The sequence below is a fragment of the Syngnathus typhle genome, linkage group LG3 (assembly GCF_033458585.1).
Source record: "Syngnathus typhle isolate RoL2023-S1 ecotype Sweden linkage group LG3, RoL_Styp_1.0, whole genome shotgun sequence".
In the NCBI taxonomy this organism is placed as follows: domain Eukaryota; kingdom Metazoa; phylum Chordata; class Actinopteri; order Syngnathiformes; family Syngnathidae; genus Syngnathus; species Syngnathus typhle.
Window position 1 is genome coordinate 12,313,421 of NC_083740.1, and position 22,144 is coordinate 12,335,564.

Sequence of the window (22,144 nt, forward strand, 5' to 3'; positions counted from 1 at the left end):
GCCAAAGTCTGCTGGGATCATGCACTTGACCCTAAACCATAATTAGCGGTACAGAGAATGAATAGTTGGCTGGATGGGGACTGACTGCTTTCCAGTGTCCTACTCACATGATTTGTTTGGCAAGGGTTTTCTTTGCCTGGGTATCTTGCCAAACACCTTCCATTCAATCATTTTTTGTAGTGCTTGTTGAGGACAAGTTTCACAAACAAGGTGAGTCTATCCCAGCTAGCTTTGGTGGAAGCCATGGTGCAATGTCAACAAGTCAGCGGATTAATTCGAAATGCACGTATAGACAGACTCACGCTCACATTCAATACCGTGCCCAATTTAAGTCTTCAATTAGCTGACCTTGCATGTTTGTTTGTATTATTGACGCATATGATTCTTGAAAGGGGTTTTGGTTAGTTAGTTAGTTAGTTAGTTAGTTAGTTAGTTAGTTGGTTGGTTGGTTGGTTGGTTGGTTGGTTGGTTGGTTGGTTGGTTGGTTGGTTAGTTAGTTAGTTAGTTAGTTGGTTGGTTGGTTGGTTGGTTGGTTGGTTGGTTGGTTGGTTGGTTGGTTGGTTGGTTGGTTGGTTGGTTGGTTGGTTGGTTAGTTAGTTAGTTAGTTAGTTAGTTAGTTAGTTAGTTAGTTAGTTAGTTAGTTAGTTAGTTAGTTAGTTAGTTAGTTAGTTAGTTAGTTAGTTAGTTAGTTAGTTAGTTAGTTTTTGCATTACATTGCATTGCATTAATTTAATTTGTGTTATATTGTCCATATGTGATTGGTTAGCATAGCTTGTCTTGTTGTTTTGTGGATTAGATCATTGCTCCTTTTGAGGCTAACATCTTCTCTGTCACTTCCAAGCAGAAGACAAATTTACTGGACACTAGCAGCACTACACAGTAATCGCCCTGAAATAGCACGAGACAGGATGCCACAGTAAATCAGCAGTAACCCAAGTGCTCTGAATATTCAATGGCATAAGACATTGCTGCATCATAATGCAGCACAGTGACAAACATGCATCAGCAGATGATGAGTGGAGAGAAACGATAAGCAAAGAGTGAGATGATTTGACCCACAGCAAACTCCTATTGGTGTCTGAGAGCGACGTGGCCAAGAGATTGAAATGCAAAAGGAAGTTCACTATAGTTAGGGGTGTCTGAGTAGACAACACAGAAACTACTATGTCTACAGTCATGTCAGAATATAGGTAAAATGTTGTTTATTATTTTCCAAAGCAGATATTTGCAAATGTCTAAATTTGATTCAACACAAAAGATATCCAGCCTGCTTTCATGCACTACGTTTACATGGCATCAATATTCAAGTAAAGGTTTCAGGACTATCGGTCCAGTCCAACCTGTGAACAGTCACAGATCCCAAATTCATAGGGTGATTTCAAACTGTATGTTTGCGTGTCTGATCATAAATTCATGCTGATTTTAGTCTCAGGTGGATTTCATCCCATTGCATCAGATCTACTATCACGCACTAAATAAGAGATTATGCCTGCAGAACTCTCAGTCATCTCAAAAGTGTCAACCGCTGGACGCAGTCATATCTCAAAAACCTCACTTCACAAGAGGAAAAAAAAAAAAGCTTCCTCCCTCATCTGAATCTATTTTACTGTGCGTATGTGTGTGTGTGTGTGTGGGTGAGCACAGAGGTGAAGGGCACCATATTGATTTGACTGCAGCCGGTGTTACCAGGGGAGGGTTGACACTCTGTGGATAAATCATGGCACATTAGTGTGTGTGCGTGTATATATGGTACACATTCAAAAAACGTGTTCATGTGTGTACACTATATGCTCCCCAGTATTTAACCCACCACTGGTCTTGAATGCGTAGCAGTCTTATCATCATCACCCTGCCACCATCTGCTCTTTGTTGAGCCTCAGTGTGATGTACCACTGAGAGGAGAAATGAGAACATAGAAGGGAGCCCTTCATTTTGTTGTGTACACCAAATGATTTGAGGCTGTTTCATATTGTTGTTCTCCCTTTTTATCTTTTGAATCTGCTCGTAAATAACACTCATCTGATTATGAATGGCTTTATGCACTTACAATGACAGGATTTTTGCAATGGTTAACGATCAGTTTCAATGCCAGGGAGTACTTTATTGTATACAAATGGCCTGTAATGTGCAGATGATTGTTCAAAATCTTTTATTGGCAGAGGAAAAAAAAAGGAAATACACAAATAACTTACTGACAGTCAAAGTATTAATGGGGCCTTATCTGTGCCACTGTTACCTGTCATTAAACTAGTTATTCAGGAAATAAATATGCTTCCCATCTCAAGGTCATTAAAGTGGGAATTTATGTAGGTTAAACGTGTCATTGTCTGATTTCATATAAAAGGAATGCATGTAATGCAAATATTGAATATTACTTAATAAAATAATGTGTTTGGGTAAGTTGCCTGTAGTTGTTGACTGTAAAGAACAACAAAGATACATAATCTTTATTTACTTAACAAAAAAAAAAAAAAAAGGGACTTGACAATGTAAGGTGATGAGAAATGCCGAGATGGTCAAAGCTGCACATGCACATTCTTACCTTGTACGGCAACCTTCTCAGCAGTCAGCAGCGACCACAACACGACCAGCACAAACTTCATCGTGCGTGTGACAAACACTCGCGTTTTTACGTCCTCCAATTTCTGCTGCAAGCAGAAGTATCCGCTGTCTTGACGTTCAGTTTGAATCCACGGGGGCAACGAGAACAACACGCCTTCGCTCCGATGTTGTGGAAACACTCCGTGTCGGTGTTCTGTGACCAAACCCGGCGTCTCTTTGCGATCGCAAGTGAGTGCCGCCGGTGAAGAGACGCGCACTGTCGAAGGAGGAGGCAGTGGTAGGGGGCTGGCCCGTTGAAGGATGGAGAGATGACCCTGCTGTCCACTGTGTCCAGTGCATCCTCCCTCAGGGCAGTTAAGAAGATGTGACATGTTTTCACGCTCTAACCGGAGTTTCTAATTATTATTTTTTCTAGCGGGTTACATCATAGTTTTGTAGAATTAATGAATAACACATTTTTAATTAAAAGGTCAGTATAAACAGTTTGTTCAAATATTATTTTGTGGAATTTGTAATTCAAAATGTTTGAATTTCCTCTACATTTAAAAAATAAATAAATGTTGACAATTTGCAATTTTGTGATTTTAGCAAGAAACATCAACGCGATGCACATACAGTCCCTTCCAAAAGATCATTTCCTTTCTTTTCGTTATAGGCAACAGGCACACATCGGGTGCCAGTGACTGATATTGGTAACTGGTATCGGAGACTATCCAAGCCTTCGATACTTTGAAACTATTGTCTTGATACCTCGTATTGGTAGCTACCCAGCCCTGATTAAAACATTATTAAAAGAACATCATCTAGCTGCACTGTATAGTAAATAATACAATTCCAGTTGCCTATATAATGATCTGCAGATGTGAATATCAATTTAATGAATGTAATGTTGTCCTTGTCTGAACAAAGGGTTTTGTGTAAGACTTCATTATTTGCAGGTGAACTGCACTTGAAACATGAAACTATGTGGGACACTGCAATGGAGACTGACTTTTGGTGGGAATTAATGCACGACCAACAGTCTGCAGGCCTGGATGTCGTTTGTTTAAGCAATCGAATTAGCAGTCGGCAGACTCGTAAACAAGTCGTGTTGATCTCTAACGGGAGATGGACTCTTGCTTTCTCCTGATTAAGTTAGAGCTTACAGCAGATGGGAGAGGAACCACAAGATGAATCATTCCTGTACAACTCACACACACAACCACATTGTTGTGTTTCTACATTCATGCGTGAAACTTGATTCAATACATACATGACTTGCGCACAGTTCTAAGAGACAAGCAGATATCGCACAAAAATCATATTTTATTGTAGGCATGATTTGTTTATGAAATTGTTTTGAATTCACCTCAGCATAACAATGTAGCCTTATCATTAATAAGGCCCGTATCTGATCCGCAAGTGTTTGAGCACATAACGAATTTTGGTATTTCGTCAGAGTTCCTAAATGGTTGCAAACCGTTGCCAACAGTTTTTTGTTTTTTCTTTGTTAAAGGTTTCTTTGCACTAAGATGGCGGCTAGTAAAACTGTTGCCGAATGTCTGGCAAACATCTTTGCGACTGTTTTGCATGACAGATTTTACAATTATAGACACAGAGCTAGCACGATAAGCAGTTTTAGCTGTTTCTAATGTTGCTGCTGGTGTTATTCATAAGCAAGAAGTAACTCCCGTGAAAAATAACAATTACCTTGCGAACATCTCAGCCACTAGATTGAAATCCTGCAATGCTGAAGAAAAAAGAAGGGCGGGGGCTTCAAATATTTTTTGATAATGATAAAGAGATAGGCCTGTTTTTCTAATCCAGTTGTTTTGGTGGCCAGAAGCAGCTGTAGTGGAGAGGTAATATTTGCCCAATATTTGCACTTGTGCCGGTAAGCATCTTGGAGAGGTGGTTGTGCCCATTCTTTTGGAGGAGTAAAGTTGATGAACCTCACAAAAACGTTATAGCAAAGAATGACAAAAGCTATAGACTTTTAGGATAGAGGACGATATTTGTGAACAACGGTATGGTTTCATTCCTAGGAGCAGTCCCACAGATCTTGTATGCTATGTCAACATTCTAGTGCATTGTATCACTTAGCTCTGAATTAGTGTATTGAACCATGAGTTTACCCTGAGGGTAAAGCTGTGGAAACTATCTCGAGAGAGAAATGACTCACTTAGCAGGACTTAAAGTGGAAAATATTCTTTGATACTTACATGTACAGCGACATCAGACCTTATTTAATTTAACATGGAGACTGAATATATGCATAGTAAATATTGCTTATTAGCTCCACTTGGCCTGTTTTCAACATGGAATGTAACATTCAATACCAAGTACAACTAGTACAGTTATTTATTTATTTTAACTGTGGTATTAAAAAATGTCTAATTTTAAAAACCTAATCTCTTTTCCACTTCGAGGGAAAGCATTATAGAGTGAGAGAGATTATTTTACTCTTGTGTTTTACGCTGTCATGAATAGAGTGAGAGATTATTTTATGTTACGCTTTACTCTGTCATGAATACACAATACGCTACTTGTGAGACATGTTATTCTTTCTGTCAGACTGCAATCCACAGTGATTTAGGGCGCCCAAGCTGATAATTGGTTGGCAAACCTGCAGGCAAATCTTTCAGTGACCGTAATATTTGGCTAATTCCATGAACTCCCCTACTGGCAACACAGAGAATCAATACATAGAGCCTAAAAAAGAAGCTTGCCATGTTTTAATCTGAAACGTTTAGCAAATTCTGGTCCCTCCCCTAGGACCCGTTTGTCATGGTGACCCCGACAGGATCTTAGATCTCCAAACAACTTACCTATAGGATCATTGTGACACACAAACATGAAGGCTTAAGGAGGGACTGAATATTTCTTCGTGGCAGACATATTTCATTTGTAACTTTTACGTTAATCAGAATTGGGCATTGAAACTGTGACATCTTCAAATATGGCAAATATCACAAAACACAGTAATTATAACATCTGAGCAGATGTTACAATATCATGCCCCTTTGTGGTAGAATATAAAACGATTACATAGAGTAGGCTTAATTTTATTGTGAAGTCACAAACCAATTCCAGAAGTTCACTTTGCATCCTCCTCCCACTCTTCCATCACATGTGTGCCAGGGAAAAACAACGGATATAAAATGTGATTGTTCTCTGCCTCAGCTAACCATCAAAGTTAACACCTCGCCATGACTGTGGACTGCATCTCCGGCTTTCTTCTTATCCTACCTCTTCCTCCCCCAGTATCCTGCAAACAAATTGATATCTCAGCGCCTCCCCCATATAAGCGAAAAAATATCGAGTGTTGGGCATGTGTTTGCAGAACAACATGGGGTGGCTCTCAAAACAACCATGATATTCTTCATCCATGTTACACATTATCAGTTGTGTACCTGAAATCTGCTCGACCAATAAAAGGCCTCGCACTGGTATGCATATATTAAAAGTTTTTTTTTTCTTTAATTACTTAAAATAAATATGTTAACTGTTTATGTTTTCCAAATATAGTGTACATTTTATGCTATTAAGGAAAAAAAGTCTTATTTAATTCAAGTTGACAGTTGACCGCACGCTGTACATGCAATAAAATGATGCCGGAACAGAGATGCAAACAGCTTTTTTGATTGCATTTTTGGTTCAGAAGAGGCAGATAGTTTGGGTTTTTCATTTTGAGAACATGATCACTAGCAGTTTAGCCTAAACTAATGGAAGCAAGAGGGAAAAGCAACTAGTAATGCAAGCACAATGTCGAGAAAAAAAAGTGATTTGATTTAGATCATGAAAACATGAAAATAAATGCTTTTCTAATTTGCACTTGAAAGAGTAGTCAAGTCAAAAATTTGCTTAGCAAAAATAAGATGCTATGCACCGAACTGGATTGGATCTTTTTCTTACCCTGCATCTTTTCTTGAGATTGTGTGTGTGGGAAATATTGCAATGTTGGAATTGTAATGACTCTTGAGTCATGAATGGTCCACATGGGTTATCATTACTGCTAAAGCTTCCTTCCAATGAATGCTTACGTTGAATACCCACCACACTCTTTCTCGGTGGTACAGGTGAACAAGAAACATATCACAATGATGAAATATTACATTTATTTCAACTTCAGAGTCAAACCATTGGAAAGGCAAATCCCATTTTATAAACTCCTTAATACATTGTATCAAAAAGGCCCAATTAAATTGAGTCAGAACTGCACATTTTATTACAATGCATTAATGGCAATTCTGAATGATGCCTCTCACAAGGCATCAAAAGTACATAATCAAAAGTGGCAAGAAAAACAAGAATTAATAACCACTAAATTAAAAACAATTTCTTTATGAACAAATGCAATGTTATTTTGGGAGCAACCAACCAAGTAGATTGGATTAAATATTTACTGGGGCAAACCAATTAACATGTGGAACGTTAATCACAATGAACATTTAGAAACACATGGTTTCTAATTACAAAAGAAAAACAGCCTGTCCTTATTCATTAATTGCTAGTACATCACAAATCTGACTTCTTTATGAAAATGATTCCAAAAGGCGATGGGTGTGTGAATGATTGTCTCTCACCGCTGGCAGCTTAATGAATCAGACTCAGTATGATGTATTCCAATAAAAGTCACCGGGGAGGGACGCGTGGTTGTTGTAAGGGAGTATTCAAAATCTGTTTTTCACCATGGTCCACTTTATCTACAGAGAATAGATTGCGCACCCCTAAATCAACGCAACAGGGTTGTTGACATCTATTTAAACATAATTTGAAACTGGTTCTCCCTCTTGAGACTAAAGGACTGACACGATTTTCATGCAGGAGAAACTTGGGGGTTAACAAGATGCTTCACCAGCAACCTGTCTGTCTCCATTTGTTTTCCTCTTGTTCACCCTGAAAATGATTCTCATCAAAGGGGTGTATAGTGTAGCTGAGTCAGTGTAAGCACTTGAGCATTACATTGGAAGATGTACATGGGCCCAAAACCCATTAAGTAACAAAAAAATGTGTCATGTGAGTTTTTAAAAATGTGTGGTGGATCAAGTGCTGCTACAGACAAAAAGGAATAGTTGGACAGATGCTAGACTGCTTCCTGACTATTGTCTTAGTGCCTTTCAGCAAGGCATTAAATCCATACGCCAGCTCACAGGTGACAAACCCAGGTCCTCGAAGGCCACTATCTCGCATACTTTAAATGTTTTGCTCTTCCAACACACCAAATGATCAGCTCATCGACAAGCTCTGTAAGAGCCGGCCGGATATCAGTCCTGATCGTTTGAATCAGGCCTGCTGGAGGAGAACATGCAGTCTAGTTAGTGGCCCTCAGAGACCGACACCCAGCGCCAGCAGTACGATTTTTAACTTTACTCTGACAATTCTCCCAGCATGCCAGCGGGTATGTGATGTGTTTTTTGGTGTGATATGCAACTACAAATATACAGAAGAGTATAAATTGAATTCCCTCGCAAGGGATTCTAAACTGTTTTATATAATAAATTAAAGAAAGCATTAAAATACACACATGATCAACAGAGCCAGTAGGGAGTTGTCTTTTGAAGTATTATTTGTGTGAAGTTTCAAAAACTCAAGCGCTGCCCTAAAACAAGTGTCTCCAATAATTAGCCCTACTGTTTTGCCTTTTTGCAATTTCTAAATGGCAGTAGCTTTTGTAATCAGCAATTGCCCCATCTTGAATAAGGTTGCCAAGTGCCCGCACAAGCAGTTTATGTAAATTGAATAGTACAGAAGCTCAGCAATAGCTAAAACAAGCCAGATATTAGCTGCTTCATTCATGATTTGCAGCGATTATAATGGAAAAATGTCTTGTTTAGAAATTATTTATAAAAGTTTAATGAGGAAGCCTTCTTATACCATGGGATTAATTTGGGAGTAAATGGGGTAAAATAATATGCAGCGTTAATAAGCATAAAATTAAGGCATTAAAATGTGTGCTGCTCTTTGCAAAAGGCAAAAAGCAAAACGAGCCAATCAATAAGTGCTTTCTAAGTACATTTTTTGTCATCAAATGGATCATTTCTTTAGAATGGTCCAATCATGGGAGCAGTAAACCCTGATTAAGGAGGGGTTATGAGACAAATCCAAAAAGAGGTTGCATGAAGAGGCCCACGGTCCCCAGGACGCACACAGTCACAAACACCCATAGGAAGATTCTGTCAATCACCATGGCGACGTACTTCCAGTCATCTTCCACCTGAGTCAGTGAAGGGGTAAAACGAAATAGCAGAAAAGATTTCAGCAGTGGTATTAAAAATAACTTACAAGCAATGATGGGGTTAAACGTTTTCACTGAAAATGGCCAACTTAATAGACACTGCTCCAATGAAAATCATAGTGTCAATAGAGCTGCTTTAGTACAGTTGTTATGATGAATACCATTTTGCATACTAGAGGTTTCGGTCTCCTGTGAGCCATTTATGATCAAGCAGAGCTCTTCAGGGTGTGTTTTTGCATTCATACATTATGTATGCGGTTTGTGTGCCATGTATAGTTTGCCCATAAAACGCTACGGAATTTTCCGTGTTCCAACAGTGGAATTATGTATTTCACATTAGATGTAATTGTGAAATTCTGAAAATTATACTTTCTCGATTGCTTAAGATGACCAAAATAGTAACACAACTGTAAAATGAGAAGGATAAGTCCCCTTGTTAGATTTATCACTAGGACATGATAGACACCTTCTTTAATAAAAAACTTTATAGAGTACAGTAGTTACACCAAACAGGAATGTGAACTCAAAATGAACTTTACCTAGCTCTTCCCCCTAAAATGTCATATTTTAACATGAAAAAAACGTAATTGTGAACAAATACAAATACACAAAGGCCATTGCCCCTGCACGGAAAATGATGCCAAAATACCCAGATGGCCGCAACAGCGCCAAACACGCTAGACTAGACTTGGGCTGGCATGAAAATGAAGTTATGCCCTGAACCAGTCTACCAAAATAGGGCTCGAAATCTCTATAGACATGACAGATGTGACTTTGTTTGGGCCACCAAGGACAACAACCAACCTCTTTGGCTTTGTTTCGGCTCCTCATGTTCTCAGCGATGTACTTGACGCTCTCGATGGCCTGCTTAATCTCGGGTGACACAACCGAGAAGGCCACCACTGAATTTATGCTATGTGGACTCATCTGACGTGTCGTTTTTACAGTTGTTGGTGATTCAGGACTTTCCTGCCCGTGCTGGCGAGGCCAAGAGCATTTTTTCCCAGCACAACCTTCCATGGAAGACATGGTGGTGTCCCCAATCTCTAGACAATTTAGGGAACCGCCACCAACCTGCTGGAAAGCAAAGATAAAAACAAAGTTTAGTTTCTTGGTAATTATCTAATAATACAGTCCAAAGAACATACTGTACACTAGCTTTCAAAAATAAACTTCTTTTCAAAGTTCTGGTTAATGAGGGTTTGTCCTCTGCGTTATTACTGTAAACAGAAATAAATTGTGTACATTAAAGCAACAGAAACATTAATCACAAGCTGGTATTTAATTGCTGTCGTATTTTAAACCACTGTGAGGAGACTGAAGAATAACTTACTATGTAATAGCCAGCATGCTATCAAATGCTCAGATATAGTGTGCACTTCTGAGAAGAGCAAATGCATACAAAAGTTATTGATAGTATAAATACATTAAGAGGTCTTCGATGGTGTGACGCACAAATCACATTTATGACATAATTTGACATCTATCTGTCTGTGTAACAATTTAACAAACGCGTGTTTGACGTTGATGGGGATGCAGATCTACTTTTCAGTCAAGCTCAGTCAGCTCGATTGCTGCCTGCAAGAAGAAACCTAACTTTGTTCTGAACACACCATCAGAATCAGTGTTTTACAAAAATGTAATAGTGCCTTTTTTTTCCTTCTATTTCACAGTATCTATTTTACATTCAATATAGACAAATCATTCATGGACTGATGTTGATGTTTTTATTTATAAACTTATGGAAGTATCTTTATATTTCTTCTTTTGGAATCATTTATTACGGTATTTATCTTATGGATCTGCGAATCTCTGTGTTCTTTGTGGGGACAACTCGGTGTTGTCAAACATCATACACACAAAAGAAAATGTTGGGTCTGTTCTCTAAACCACTCAATGGAGCAGCTGTGGATTTTGAGCAAAATGAATTACTTCTACCCAAAATTGGCAGCAGATTGAGTGAGGGATTAAATACGGGCCGGCAGACGAGCTGAAGCTGGTCGTCATTTTCGACAGTTGTTTTGCACTGAAGTTGATGTAAATTTAATGTAATTGTAGACAATGCAGGTGGCGGCCACAGTGGTCAGTGGGTTCAAATCCTGGTCAGGACAAACACTAATATCCAGTTGGGTGCAAGACCGCCAATGCCCAGCTGCTGTCGTTTGCAAAACTAGATGAAAATGAGTGGGGTGGATCAGGAAAGGCGTTCGGTACAAAAAAAATTACCAAACATAGCATGCAAGTGGCTTGTTGTGGCGACATCTCGGGGAAAGTCGCTTCTTCGTAGAAAACATTGGCAGTTAAATTAGAACTACCGTTTTTTTCCGTGTATAGTGCGCAAAATTTAACTAATTTATTGTCCTAAAATCTGGGGTGCGCATTATACATGGGTACAAACATTTTTTAATTTTATCTTTTTTTTTAAGTCCCAATGATCGGGTAAAAATTGGGTGCGTATTATACATGGGTACAGGCTTTTTTCCAGCATCAGCATGCTATTTTTAGGGTGCGTATTATACATGGGGGCGCATTATACACGGAAAAAACGGTAGTTTTTCCCTTTGCTATTCTGATAACTTGGGAACTCAATTCATGGTCATGTTAACTCATCGTGGTGAGTAGTTTTTACTCTTTGTTCAATCAAAATCTTGAGCTGTGCTGGTTCATATGCTCATCCCCTGGAACAAGGAAACGTAACCAATTAAGAGGTGCAAGGTACACTATGGAGTGTTTGTTAGTCAATAACCTGGCCAATCAAAAAACGACAACTAATCACCCTTACAATGTGCAACTTGAGTCTCGCAAATGAGCTACTATTTTGGAGTGTGGGAGTAAGCAGTGTGTTCAGAGTAGAAAATACAATTAAACACAGACATGCACCAGTCACTAGAAAAGTGTACTGTCGAACACATCATCTTACGACCTACATTTGGTAGGGTTTTCTCTGTATGACACATTGTGACATCACGCTCATGTTTATCCACAAAAGGATGAAGAAATTCTTTCTTGCCTGTGTCAAGTTATTCTTCCTCTTCTTGACTCCACCGCCTCCTCCTCCCCCTCCAGCTCCTCCTGCCTCCCCACTGTTTTCCAACCCTCCAGCCTTGCTGACTTCATCAGTTGGTCTCCGCATCAACATAATCCTCGGCAGCACTTTAAGAAACACTGTCCGCACCCATCCGGGCATGGTGTGCGTCATGGGTGTGCGGTAGTGCACGTTCAAGACGAAAACCGTAATGACAATGCTGAGGGTGACGAAGATCATGGTGAAGAGCAGATACTCTCCAATCAGCGGGATGACCAGAGATGTGGAGGGGATGGTCTCGGTGATCACGAGTAGAAATACAGTGAGGGAGAGCAGGACGGAGATACAGAGCGTGACCTTCTCTCCGCAGTCAGACGGGAGATAGAAAACCAGCACTGTGAGGAAAGAGATGAGGAGGCAGGGGATGATGAGGTTGACGGTGTAGAAGAGTGGCAGTCGACGGATGTAGAAGGAGTAAGTGATGTCCGGGTAGATTTCCTCGCAGCAGTTGTACTTGATGTCGTGCTTGTAGCCTGGAGCATCAATGATCTCCCACTCACCGCTCTCCCAGAAGTCTTTGAGGTTGACCTAAATGATGGAAACAAAGCTGTAGTTTGTTGCACAATCAATGAATATACATAATATAAATATGTAATAATTCATAAACTATTGGGAAATCTGTCATTGATTGATGACATTTTGAAAGTACATACTACTTTATTTCATTGCATCGACTGTGTTAAATCTTTGATCCTGCAGTCATTATGAACGACGACTATATTATTAGGTAATGACAAAGGAATTCTTAATTAAACTCTGTGACATATTTTGTAACTTGTTACTGTTATTTATAATTAAATATATCAAGTTTAGCTGAAACAATTACATCAAATTTTATCTTGCAACTTTATTTTTTTATTTTTTTTACCACTTCCGGTATATACTGTAGCCTTTCGATTACCATGGATGCCGTGAAAGTAGTTTTAACAGAACTGCAAACTTGGCTTAAAAAATGTTTTGAATTATTTTTATTTTTTTTGCAAATTAGCTTCTACGTGCTTGAAGATTGATGTAGTTTTTCAATTTTATTTTGAATTGATTAAAACCTGAAAGTGGAAATTAATAAAATCTAAAATGGATGTGAATTTCAGAATGTTCATTCAGTCAAATTCAACGTATATTTGATAGACAAAAACATTGCTAACGTCACGCTGACAGTTTGTGAAATCTTAGCTATCTCAAATCGACATCAGATATTTGAAAGCATTCATCACTTTATTATGTGAGTGTCCACATTATTTAGAAAAGAAAGATTAAATTCCGTAAACGGACAAAACCCAAATATAGACCCTATCACTGACCTTAGATCCAATAAGTACAAGGTCAATCTTGGCTTTGTCATAAGTCCATGAGCCAAACTTCATTGAGCAGTTCTGATAGTCAAATGGGAAGTAGGTGATGTCCATAGGGCAGGAGGATTTGAAAATTGCAGGAGGAATCCAGGTAATGGTACCATCAAACTTCAGCAGTGCCTTGGTTTTGTCCTCTACCAGGAAATCCCCAACAGCACTGTATATGACGTGCATGTGTACACGTATCAACGTCAGCGTTGTTATGGCAATGGAAAATGTATATGTAGATTTGAAAAGGACACACAGGTTTAAGGATGACATGACAAATGTTTACGGAAATGAAAACAAGGAACACATGTAACGAAAGACAATATATGTTAATGGGAAGAAAGAAAAAACTGAATTAAAAGAGTTCATTCTCACCTTTTGGACCAACATTAAAACTCTAATTAGAGAAGAAAATGGGCGACATATTTAAAATAAATCTATCAATAAAAGATAATAATCAATAAAAGAGCAACTCACCCCCCTACCCCCAGACTCTTGCTCCACCCCTCACGGAAATTTGAAAATGATGCTCAAAGGCCCGGCGTTGCCTGGAGGGCCATTGAGTTTGAACGGGGGGAGAGCGATCGGTGTGGGCTGGCTGTGATTGACAGCAGCAAACTAAACGACGACCTAAGTAAGTTCTATACTACGATAGGCTACACTAAATAAACTCAATGAATGCTATTCTAATACATCACTAATGTCAACCCTGCTCGTTACGCAGCAATAGTAGACACCAATTTATACAGTTTATCAGCAAATAAATTGTTGATTAGGGGGGTGAGTGCTTCTTTAAATAAACTTGCACTTGAAAAATTGTTTGAGTGTCATTTGTGTGTAGCTAATATGAACATCCACCATGACAGTAAAAGTAGCACGACATGCAAAATATACAATTTTGTTCTAGAGTGAAGCGAGTCATTCAAATCTCACACAATGCTTGTATTCGTGAGGACAAAAATACATGAAACAGGGATGATGGGCTCACTTGTTGTAGAGAACAATGTCAGGTCTCCAGATCTTATTTGATGGGACTCGGATGAACTCAATTCCATCAAACTCATCGGGCATCCATCGCAGCTTGTAATCATTCCAAATCTGGAAAACAACAATAAGACTCAATCTGTTTTTTCTGTCAAAGAGTATGGCTATTCTGGTCCTCGAAGACACCACCCTGCGTTCCAAAACCTTCAATTACGTATATATTTTGGACATTCTTTTGAGGTTTTACGATGTTATTTAGAATATTTACAAACAGAAACAAGTAATTAATTATATGGCAGAGTTTTAATGCATGCTTGTTGCAGCACAGCCAGGGTTAACGAGAAATGACAGTTAATTGCCAGGTACTGTACCATCTATCTTTATTGAGGAGCAGGTCATTAAAGAAGGGGTTGTTTCAGCATCTTATCAACAGACAAAAAGGATTCACTTGTTATTCTGTCAACATACCTGCAGGTAACATTTTGTGAGCCATGGATCCATTAGTCTTGGCCATTTGCATGCCATTCAAGATGAAGTCTTTCATTAGCAAGGCGGATTAATGCCAAGTAACAACCTGAGAGCTGTTTAATTAACCACTTCATGCTACACTGGCTTTTCTATTTATCTGGGATTATGTTGAGCTGGAGATGAAATTCCTGGTAGGGTGAGCTGGATGCCTTATTGTGTCTAAAATGTCACTCATTCCAAACTGACATAAACATAGAAGCGCTTATACAAAATACATCTGTTGCAAGGAGATGCATTAAACAAATTTGACAAGGTAAACAATGAAAATGATCCTTTTCAAGAATGAGTTAAAAACACAATTACAGATAGAAACCCCCAGATGATCACTACATTGGCATTTATCCACTTTAATTATATTCTTAAAAATAGACAGCTGACACATTACAAACAAAAGTAACCTCTGCAGACAATTGAATGTATTTTAAGCAACAGCCTATGTTTTGTTGAATTGTATCAGCATCAAACAGACATTGCAACTCTAATTCCATGTTTTGATTAGACTTGAGTAGCACTTAAATACACATATGCCATGAGAGCAAATTTGGCGATTAAATTTGGTTACAAGATTTACGTACCTCTACATGCTAATGCTTACATTGACTGTTGCCTCTATCTAGAATTTCTTAGTTTTCCCAATACAACCTCAATTGCTGTGTTTATCATTTTGGTGACAAATAAAGATGGCATGATGCAGTGGCATTTCACCCTGATTAGTATGTAGAGCTGCTCTTCACCTTTATTTCTGTGGACAAACCTTGACAGCCCACCTTTAATGTGGTGGTCCACAAGGGAAAATGCTAAAATGATTTCACCCAATAGTGTGAGTGAGTGTGGGGGTGCGTGTACTTACATGCCTGAGCCATAAATTTGTTTCCATGATCTGATTGACCTCATCCTGCAGAAAAGCACAGAAATATGTGACTTTCTATGAAGTAAGCTTGTGAATTTAAAAGGAAAAAGTGGGTCAATGACCCGGTACATTTATTTGGGTGTAAAAAGCTTTGTTTTGCTTCTACAGTGGTCTTTTATTTGACTAATGAATTCATATAAAAGAAATTATAATCCACAGGGGTCTTTACAGGTTTAATAACATATTAATATTTAAATAAATAGAATGAAGCATTTTACTTTTGCCTTCCACTTTATTATGTGCAGCCAATTACAACACCACTGACCACTGAGATTGTGAAAACAACATCAAGGGAGATTATAATGTGCATGGTTATATATATATATATATATTATTATTCGCAGGAACAGGTGGCAAATTAGATGAGGACAGTTTACAGTTTACAAAAACAATTTACTCCAGTCAACCTGTTTTGAGCAGGATTCTCAAACATAGCACATACTGAGAGCATCTTTGCTTACAGGTCTATTAACTACCCTTTAGTGTAATGTCACCTTGAAGAGATAAAGCGACACATCAGTCAAGTCTGAGAAATGCCTCAGCAGGCAATTTTCTTCCTCTTATCTCAGGCTTTACTTTCAAAGCTAGATCCCTTCTCCAAGAAATGTTTGGAATTAGACTTGATCCAAGCTATTTATTTGAAGGGCTGTAACATTTGAATCTGTGAAATCACCCCCCCCCCCCTCCCACACACACACACACACACACACAAACACCACAATTTGCTACTACTGTACTATTACTACATTTTCAAGGTAATTAGCAACAGTCCAAGGGAGATGTCTAAGAGAATCCAAGGGAGATGTCTAAGAGAATGAAGTGCTTGACCTTTCTAAGAGGTATCAAGTGTCACAAAATGTTGGACATACCCTCCCTTTTATGGAATTGATTATATTTATCCAGTGTCTGTGTAAGTTTAGCTTACAACTTTGACCAGCTGTGAGATGGAGACTTCAAACTCCACCGTGACAGGGTCTGAGACGTTCTCCACTGGTCTGATGAACTGGTTGTATCTCCTAAAAAGCTTCCTGAAGAGGCGGTCTTCTGCTTTAGATGCAAGGCAATCTGTAGGTGCAATGAGAAACGAGACAGGCAAGCCAAAAGCAGGTATACTTGATAAAACTGCATTTTACAATTTGTAAAGAATATTTCAGGGGATGCTAATTAGTAACATAATCACAGGCAGACATCACAAGAACCATTAAATGAAATAAATGTAATTGCCTCCAGACACGTGAAAAGATGTTGTGATTGTAAATGATGCTGATCAACTCCCTGGGGCTCTCGACATCATACTATGTTCATCATCAGATGTTGCCCGAACAAAAAGGCAAATATGAACTTGGCTTAAAACGTAAATACATCATTTATTTCAAAATCAGTGTACGTAAGTGTGTGTGGTGTGGTGAGGTTGCAGCTGTCTCCCCTCAAAATGCTGCTTCTATTATATGGAGACAATATACAGTAAAATGTCAGGGGGAAATTACATTCCATATCTGTGGGCTCCACAATGACCTTTTAGTCTGACCTGAATCGCATGATGGCATTACATTTCACAGCCTCCATATATTTCAATTTAGCTCTGAATTAATTTGAAAGCCACCAGTTCACACATGCACCATTGTTGAGACCACAGTGAGCTAATCTATGAATAAAGCTCTTTGGTTTTGGAAAACCAAGGTGACAATGTATCTTTTCACAGTCTGACAATTTGCCAACCGTGGATCACTACACAATTTGTAATTTACCGTCATAATTGCACCTATCCTTATCTACAGTATAGTGTATATTGTTCACTGTTTTGGTTGCGCATGGAGATAGACAATTTGTAAACAATTGAGGCATGACCTTTTAAGATGATATGGAAAAACTAATGAATGATAATGAGGGCAGGTTCAAGATGATTAACACTGGCAGTGATTTGAACTGTAATGTTATGGAAATGTTACAATGAATATTGGGACAAGGAATTAAACAAACTCTTCGGTTTTCTTTCATCTGTATCAAATCGTAGGCTAAAATAATAATAACTGCAACAATAATAGAAGTGCAACTACACTACCACTGATTATTATTATTATTAATATTATTATTATTATTATTATTTCAGCTGCTCCTGTTAGGGGTTGCCACAACAGATCAATCGTTTATTATTAAGCAAAATGCTATGATATACACTATACACTATAAAACATTTTACTGCTGTTTTGAAATGCAGTGTGCAGTAAAATAAGTTACCACCGCAATGAGGGCCTAGCTTCAAATTTGGTTCTTTAGATGATGAGGACAAACATCTCACCTCAAATATAAAATAAGTACAAAACGAACAACGAAACAAGTAGAAACTTTCCCCACACACTTTGTTGTCTTTAAACAAGTGAGTCATAGAAGCGATCAAATCTGTTGTTTGTGTAATACCCCCACTCTTCCTCCTACGACCCCTATGCTCATGAAACCACACCAAAAAAATCACTGTATTTGCCTTCCTATTAATAACTAAATCAATATCCTGTATATATCAGCAAGGTGGCACCAAAGGATGAAGAATGAGAGGCGGCAAAGTAAGAATGCAAGAAATAAAGAACTGAAGAAAGTAAGACTTGAAAAGATATGAACAGGTGTGAAATGGAGATCTACTATTTAAGAAGACACAACAGTCAGACTCTCACAATGACTATGGTAGCTAAAGCATGTTGTTGACCATAGTCTGTTGCAATGTCATGACCTCTGACATAAGTGCTACCAAGCCATCTCAATGCTCAAGTTTGGGTTGACGTTGATATTAAACTCAAGCTTTTTAAATTTACAATACAAAAACTGTGTGAGAATACCCCTTTTTCCCCATGGGACTACATTTGCTCCCCTTCCCCCCGCAATATTATCTGGTACATCCCAAAATGACAGCAGGGCTTACATTGGATTTAGCTGAAAGCATCTGTGATGACCTGGATGCGTATTGAACAAACATGCATGGCATACAATCTGACATTTTTTTTGTCTATCGTGTGAAACACGATCACGAAAGAAAATAAGGTAGATTATGTTAAAATACTGAATTTCAAAGGCTGTTCATTTCATGTCCTAAAATGCACAATATGAATTATTCAACGTAATGTGCCGAAGCTGTCAAAACTTGGAGCACAAGTTTCTTGAAGTGTAGATCTCATGAGGGATATTTAACGCAGCCAAGCATTACGGATTGGAGGTCAACTTGGATCGTGAGAAGAAAAATGGCTCTGGATGGGTGTCATTCAGGAAGATAACAAGGAGGGAATAGGAGGAAAAGGAAGCCAAGGAGGAGAGACATGCACCGATGAAGGAGATGAGTCCTTGCTGTGTGAGAACCTTTTAGGCTTCACTCACTCTTTGAGTGTACAGCGGCTTTTAACTGAGAAAGTTGAGTTATGCATCGGATGTGTCAACTTTAAGTGTCTTGAACATGAGTAATAACTTCTTGGTGGGATAGAACAAGATGGTGTCAAACAGGGCTATAAAGTAAACGAATGTATTAAGACTTGCTGAATAAAAGTTCAAGACATTCATAGATGACAAATTACATGTTGGTGTTCACTCATCTCTTACAAATTGATTTTTTTTCATCCTTGCTGCAAGTGAAAGATAAATTGCTCAAATTTCCCTTGAGGAACACTTGGGCCAAATTTGGGTTTGTTTAAGGATGTAACATAATCGTTCAAATTTGGGTTTGTTTAAGGATGTAACATAATCATTCAAACTTTGCAGTTTAAATTTTCCCTTGATTGTGAAAATGATTTGCTCAATAAATAAGAGCTAGGTAAATGTTATATTGTTCTTTCTGAGACGTTAGGGGGGGCCTTTGATATAAATATGTTGAAATTGATATAATGGCCTACTATCCAGGTTAAAGAATAAAATGGGATGGTAATGACAGCTGTTTATGAGGTATTTACAACACATTTGTCTGTGAGTCACTTGATACTTAGCCATGCCCCTTCTGTTCTGTGTTCTGCTCTATAAATGTTCTGGTGATATAATCCTTGTTAGCGCACAGCTACATACACCACATGAACACACACACACACACACCGTACCATTGTTGTATTGCACACTTCACTGACTGGCTTGTCAGTCATGCATATAAATACTGTACATAACAAAACCTTGTCTGCAATTATTACAACTAAAGTGGACTTGAAATGACACATTTGAAGAGCCACACTTGGGAACCTTTGTGTCATTTATAAATATTACATTTCAAATCAAAGCTATATTATCCTATAACGTCCCATTTTATGAGAATGTCCCAAGATGGTGTCCTGATAAAGTAAATTCCCACTTAGTGAATGTGACTGTGTTTCTAAATCGTGCTAAACAGAGGGGTGCATTGTGCTCCATCACTGAGTTTCTGATCGTATTTCAGCAAGTCAGTTTGAGTTAGCCAAACGGCGTCGAGAACGGACTTACCAATACCACATCACACACAAGTGCCGCACACCTGACCTGCAGCCAAATAAAGAAAAATAAAACAGTTGTGTACCTTTTGGTCCCACAGAGTGCCGCACACCTGACATGCAGCCAAATAAAGAAAAAATAAAACTGAGTTGGATACTTTTTGGTCTCACAGAGTGCAATGACGTGTCCTTTATTATTTTTATATCTCAGATCACCACGCTGTGCTCATGTGTGTGTATTTGGTGTTTTTATTTTATTTTTTCATTCCCTTCCTATGCCAGCCAGTGCCATGCTGACACTCACGCAACACATGATCGCGTTCTTTATATTGGTTTCACTGTTGGCATGCGCTCAATATAATGTTACACTCGTGTAAACTTTTGGTTATTCTTGGTTTGAAGGTAATGTCTTTTGTCAACTATGCTTTTTGCTGGAGTTAGTTCATCGGCATATTATTGGTGTCAGGCCGAAACATTGTACCTCGAAATTAGTCACTTTTCAGGAGCCCCCCAAAACGACATGTTTGTTCAACCATTAACATTCATAAGCAAAAAGACTGAAGGATTTTTAACACTTTCGATAGCTTAGTAATTTGTTAAAATAACAACCACACAGGTCGACTGACCAAAATAGTTATTTTTGAAAAAACAAATTGTCACTTTGAGGTTTCAGCCCGACGCCAGTGATATGTTAATAGCTATTATGAATATTTGCATATATTTAAAGAGGGATGAAAAGAACCAGTGACTGGAAGAACGACATGAAGAATGGAGCCCACACTACCTGCACCAAAGTCAGTCATGGATTTTTTCAATCCTAAAATTAAATTGTAAAATACATTATTTATTAAAATGACTGCTGTAATATGATGTTGATGGAGAACAAAATAAACACACATTTAATCCAACTAGGTCTACATTAGATAAAGAATTAGGCGTAGAGGCTGATAAACCATGAAAGTTATGATAATGCTACCACATAATTACCCTCTCTATGTTCAGCTGAATATTTCCATGTCAGTTGCAGGCTGTCAGTGAAAGACATACAAAGCAGCTAAAACATTCCCTTATCAATTCTCAGTTGGTCTTATTTTTTCCTTCGGTTCACTTCTCCAATTCAGCCACAAGAGACTGCTGTTTTTCAAAACCTATTATTTATTGAGGCATGGCTACAATAATGGATCAATCAATGACAAATGAGATCTGATGTTGAAGCAACAGAAGAAAAAAACTAGTGCTCTATGGGCCTCAACTACCAAAGGTGCTGTTGAAGGAGTCAGAACATCCAGTTACGATGATTTTCAAAACCACAAATAATTCTATAATCAATTTTCAAACGTGCTTGTCGTCTTTAGTGAGCCTCTGCCAGCTTACGTTGGATGAAAGGTGAATGTTGGAGGAAGTGTCTGGACAAAAACTTACACAAGCATGTTGAGAACATACAAAACAAGAAACCCACTCGATTGTGAGACAGATGGACTAACAAAAACTCCATGCTTGCTTTCTCAAGTACCATCAGAACATGAATTCCAAAATAAGATGAGGTCATATTGGAACACCCCCACCCACCCTCCTTCATTAGCTGCAAAAATGGAATTACAAACAACATTTGCATTCATCAGAATTCATTTTGATGGCCTAGTTAATACCAAATACTCCAGAAAAGAATAACAATAATAATGATAATAATAATAATAATAATTTCTAAACAATAAATAATAATACATAAATAATACATAAATAAATAATAAATAAAAATAATAACAAAATAGTTCAACTCCTACTCATGTACTGTATGCAGTATACCGTACTTTAGTGCAATCTTCTTTCTGACTTTCTGACTTCTCGCGACTTAAAAAAAAGTCATGCCATGCAGTCATTTCTAACTCTGTAGGTGTTTAATGTAGTGGAACAAGCGGCAAATCATGCTTACCTTGGGTCACCAAACCTCCAAGAAGAAGAACCCAAGTCCATTTTACAACTGGATGCATCTTTCATTTGTTTATTTTATGCTGCGTCCTGCAGCTTTCTGATTTCTGACTGTGCTCGTGTCTCTCGTCCAGGAGCGTCGTTGTGGATTTGCCAGGT

At 38.3% G+C, this 22,144-nt stretch overlaps 1 protein-coding gene across 1 annotated transcript; it reads right to left on the reverse strand.

Moving 5' to 3' along the window:
* Nucleotides 1-7,545: 7,545 nt before the first annotated feature.
* chrna6 (cholinergic receptor, nicotinic, alpha 6) lies at nt 7,546-22,144 on the reverse strand. Its single transcript, XM_061275444.1, has 8 exons — nt 21,990-22,144; nt 16,552-16,691; nt 15,567-15,611; nt 14,193-14,302; nt 13,166-13,373; nt 11,790-12,392; nt 9,584-9,853; nt 7,546-8,758 (listed from the first exon to the last, which is right to left on the reverse strand). Exons 1-8 carry the CDS (start codon nt 22,045-22,047, stop codon nt 8,633-8,635), a joined length of 1,560 nt encoding a protein of 519 aa, XP_061131428.1. The 5' UTR covers nt 22,048-22,144; the 3' UTR covers nt 7,546-8,632.

What these genes read in the sequence shown, in the direction of transcription:
- chrna6 (XM_061275444.1), bottom strand. Translation starts at nt 22,047, where the DNA reads ATGCATCCAGTTGTAAAATGGACTTGGGTTCTTCTTCTTGGAGGTTTG. An exon ending in TCTCACAGCTGGTCAAAGTT is followed by an intron (nt 15,612 to 16,551) that starts GTAAGCTAAACT and finishes GCTTTTCTGCAG; the next exon opens with GATGAGGTCAATCAGATCAT. An exon ending in TTGTACTTATTGGATCTAAG is followed by an intron (nt 12,393 to 13,165) that starts GTCAGTGATAGG and finishes TCCATCATTTAG; the next exon opens with GTCAACCTCAAAGACTTCTG.